The sequence below is a fragment of the Mastomys coucha genome, unplaced genomic scaffold (assembly GCF_008632895.1).
Source record: "Mastomys coucha isolate ucsf_1 unplaced genomic scaffold, UCSF_Mcou_1 pScaffold7, whole genome shotgun sequence".
Classification (NCBI taxonomy): Eukaryota; Metazoa; Chordata; class Mammalia; order Rodentia; family Muridae; genus Mastomys; species Mastomys coucha.
Window position 1 is genome coordinate 83,576,019 of NW_022196913.1, and position 4,059 is coordinate 83,580,077.

The 4,059-nt window shown below is 37.5% G+C and overlaps 1 protein-coding gene across 12 annotated transcripts in view; it reads left to right on the forward strand.

Moving 5' to 3' along the window:
* Positions 1-4,059, forward strand: part of LOC116081431 (protein SMG5-like) — a 136,232-nt gene that overhangs the window by 103,789 nt on the left and 28,384 nt on the right. For 11 of the 12 annotated variants that reach the window (XM_031357979.1, XM_031357977.1, XM_031357978.1 and 8 more), the window contains one exon: positions 3,288-3,416. The exons of the other annotated variant lie outside the window; for it this stretch is intronic. In XM_031357979.1, the coding sequence (XP_031213839.1) occupies positions 3,317-3,416 (100 nt within the window). In that variant the 5' untranslated portion in view covers positions 3,288-3,316. The remainder of the gene's footprint in view (positions 1-3,287; positions 3,417-4,059) is intronic. 12 annotated transcript variants of the gene reach the window in all.

Genomic DNA, 4,059 nt, shown 5'->3' on the forward strand with positions numbered 1-4,059 from the left:
CTCTCAGGAGACAGCTATATCAGGCTCCTGTCAGTCAGCACTTGCTGGCATCCACAATAGTGTCTGGTTTTGATGATTGAATATGGGAAGGACTCTCAGGTGGAGCAGTCTCTGGATTGTCCTTTCTTCAGTCTCTACTCCATAGTTAGTCTCTACACCTCCTTCCATGGGTATTTTATTTCCCCTTTTAAAAAGGAACGAAGTATTCACACTTTGGTCTTCCTTTTTCTTGAGTTTCTTGTGGTTTGTGGATTGTACTTTGTGTATTCCGATCTTCTGGGCTAATATCCACTTATCAGAGAATGCATACCATGTGTGTTCTTTTACGATTGGTTTCCTCACTTAGAATGATATTCTCCAGATTCATCCATTTCCCTAGGAATTTCATAAATTCGTTGTCTTTAATAGCTGAGTAGTACTCCATTGTGTAGATGTACCACATTTTCTGTATCCATTCCTCTGTTGAGGGACATCTGGGTTGTTTCCAGGTTCTGGCTATTATAAATAAGGCTGCTATGAACATAGTGGAGCATATACACTTATTACATGTTGGAGCATCTTTTGGGTATATGCCCAGGAGTGGTATAGCTGGGTCCTCTGGTAGTACTATGTCCAATTTCCAGAGGAACCACTTAACTGATTTCCAGAGTGGTTGTACCAGCTTGTAGTCCCACCAGCAATGAAGGAGTGTTTCTCTTTCTCCACAACCTCGCCAGCATCTGCTGTCACCTGAGTTTTTCATCCTAGTCATTCTGACTGGTGTGAGGTGGAATCTCAGGGTTGTTTTGATTTGCATTTCCCTGATGACTAAGGATGTTGAACATTTCTTTAGGTGCTTCTCAGTCATTCAGTATTCGTCAGTTGAGAATTCTTTGTTTAGCTCTGTACCCCATTTGTAAAAGGGTTATTTGGTTCTCTGGAGTCTAACTTCTTGAGTTCTTTGTATACATTGGATATTAGCCCTCTATCAGATATAGGATTGGTAAAGAACTTTTCCCAATTTGTTGGTTGCTGTTTTGTCCTATTGGCAGTGTCCTTTGCCTTACAGAAACTTTGCAATTTTATGAGGTCCCATTTGTCAATTCTTGGTCATAGAGCACAAGCTATTGGTGTTCTGTTCAGGAAATGAGAACTCACAGAAATTAAACTCATCTGTATATCTTTGCTGTCTGCTGTGGTAGCTTCCAGCCACATATAGGTACTCATGTATTTGGAATATAGCTAGGAAAACAGACAGCTAGACTTTTAGGCCAGTTAAAACTTAATGACTTCAATTTATGTAGGGATATGTGGCTAGTAGATCCTATATCTTTTAGCATAGGTGTAGATAGTACATTCACATTTCACCTGTAGCCATAGAGTTTATCTATAGCAAGGCAATACAGATTTCAAAGTCTTGTAAAAAATTAACTTTAAAAATATAAAACATGATCACTGGAACAGTAGTGTTTTTTCAGGTACTATGTGGTAGTGGAAAGAACACTGAGTGTGAATCAGGTTTTGTCACCAATTATCAAAGTTGTCTTTGGAGAAGACATTTGCTTTCCCTAGTGAATTACAGGGTGTCTAAGGTGTCCATCTGTGACTTTTCCTGGGGAAATATTAGCCAATGTCTATTCATCCCAGATAGGGCAGTTATGGTAGATAAAAAAAAAAATCTACTCACATCCAGCTTGGTGAGCAGGTGAGTTTACTCGGGTTCCTTACGGAAGCCTAGGTGCCCTTGGGTAGCTACATCACTTAACCTCATCTCCCCATGAATGAGCGGTCATGGAAGTTGCATCCCTGGATCTCACTGCACAATCCACAGGCAGCTGCACTGAAGGGGGTCTCCTCTCCCCAGAGATTGTTTACTGCTCCTATAACCTGGGGTCAGGAGAAAGACCTTGTGAATCTCACAACTTTCTGAGCTCCCCTAATTTTCTAAGTTTTGTAGGATTCCTAGGCCTTATGAGCTCTTCTCCTTCCTATAGTAGGGGATGTTTCAATTTAGTGTAAATATGCATAATAGACCCCAAGTGTAGTATATGAGAATTTATAGTTACCTGAGTGAAGAACACAGAGAAATCAGTAATATATTTTCTAACATTACATTTTTCATCTCAGGGTATTTTTTACAAGGACCTTTCTTCCTCTAAAAAATTTCTATTATTATATCTGTGAAATTACATGGTACCCATAAATCTTTCATGTGGCTCTTTGTCTACTTCCTTGTTGTATAATTACAATGCTCTGCTCTTAACTCCATGTGAGCATATCTGTGTGTTCTACTTTGTCTTCTCCTCTCCAATTCATATGCTGAAGTTCTGATCTGTGTTGTCTCAGAAAATGACTACATTTTAAGATAGAATCTTTAACAATATTGAGAAAAATTATTGTAGGCCTAATCCAGAATCACCTGTGTCATGTATAAGAAGAGGTTAGAATTTCTTGAAGGAAAAGGATGTGAAGATGTAGGGAGGACATGGCCCAGGGTACACCAGGAAGAGAGAGGAAGCCAGCCCTTCTATTCTCAGATCTTTAGCCAGTAGAAGTGAGGGGAATATGTTTCAGTTGATGAAGTCATGAATCTGAGACTCTTTATTATTGTAGCCCTGGAAAACAAATATTACCTAGAATACTAGTGTTTGTATTTTTTGTCAGAATTGCTTAGGTTGGAGACCTTTCCTCGATTGATTTGTTTGTATTCAAGGGTACATTTTGTACATCTCACAGGTAGGGGAAAAGCCACTCCAAACATTTGGATGGACTTTGGTAAAGACTTTTATCCCTTATATCATGTTTATTTGTGTTTCTCATGACTCATTTGTTTATTCATTTATTCTCTTTATAGGCAATCACTACCTTGTGACTTTGCTACTGAGATTCTGTTCTTTTATATTCTCTGTTTCCATTTTTCAGTGTATCATAATTTTGATTATTTTGTGTGTGTGTGTATGATCTACAGGGGAGATCACAGGAAAACAGAGGAGAGCTAAGTCCTGACTATTTAGCTTAAGTCTTTTGACTTGTAGGCAAGTACCTTTTCTCACTGCCTTCTACTTCTAACACCATGATCCAGTGGCATATGAGTTCACAAGGAATGATCACTGTTATGAACTTCCATTGCTTTTCTCGTGGCACAGCATATAGCTAATTTCCTTCAATGAAAAGCCCCAGTCCCTTTGTTTCTCATATCTAGCTGTGTAGCCACTCTAGAAAACTGTCTGTAAATAAAACATAATAGACTCAGTTCTTTGGATCCTAAATTCCTTGATGTTTGGCTTTTCTCATCTTTTGTTTTTCAGATATTCAGTGATCATTGAGTATCTGCTGTATGAAGAAAACTGTAATTTTTGACCTTGGACTTCATTTGGATGTTCACACAGCTCTAGTCAGACAGTGCTTTGATTTTTTTTTCCTCCTGGACTGCCTGGGTGGGTAACAACTCAAGCATAAGAAGCCCCTGTTTGTGTGATGTTACATAATATTGAGATGAATGGAACAGTCTTGTGTGAACATCGCTTTTAGATTTATATTGATTTATATTGCAACAGTGTGGCTTCCTAAATATACTTTCTTTAATAAATCTTTCCAAAAATGAGATTTGTAAAATTTGTAAAATGAGATAGTTGATAAAATTCAACAAAGCCCTAGATCAGTGTGGAAAATCAGAAACTCATATCCATTCAGTGAGGCTGAGGTAAGTCTATTAAAACTGATCTTTATTTTAATTACAAATGGCTAGCTTGGACTGATAACATGTAAGGACTCTGAGAAAATAGTTTAAAAGATTAAATAGAAAAACTATTAATGGATATATGCCATAGCAATTCTTTCATATTATAATTTACTTTTTATTTGACTTATATGCATTTCAGAGAATACTTCATAGTGGTGGTGATAAAGGCAGGCCTGAGAGCTGATGCTCTCTCAGTTCACAGTGTTGGCAGAGAAGAGATGAAAGGAAAAACTGGAAACAATACAAAGGAAGAGCTAGATTTTTAATCTCCCTGTTCAGTTCACATGCCAGAATATATATATATATATATATATATACATATATGTATATATATATAT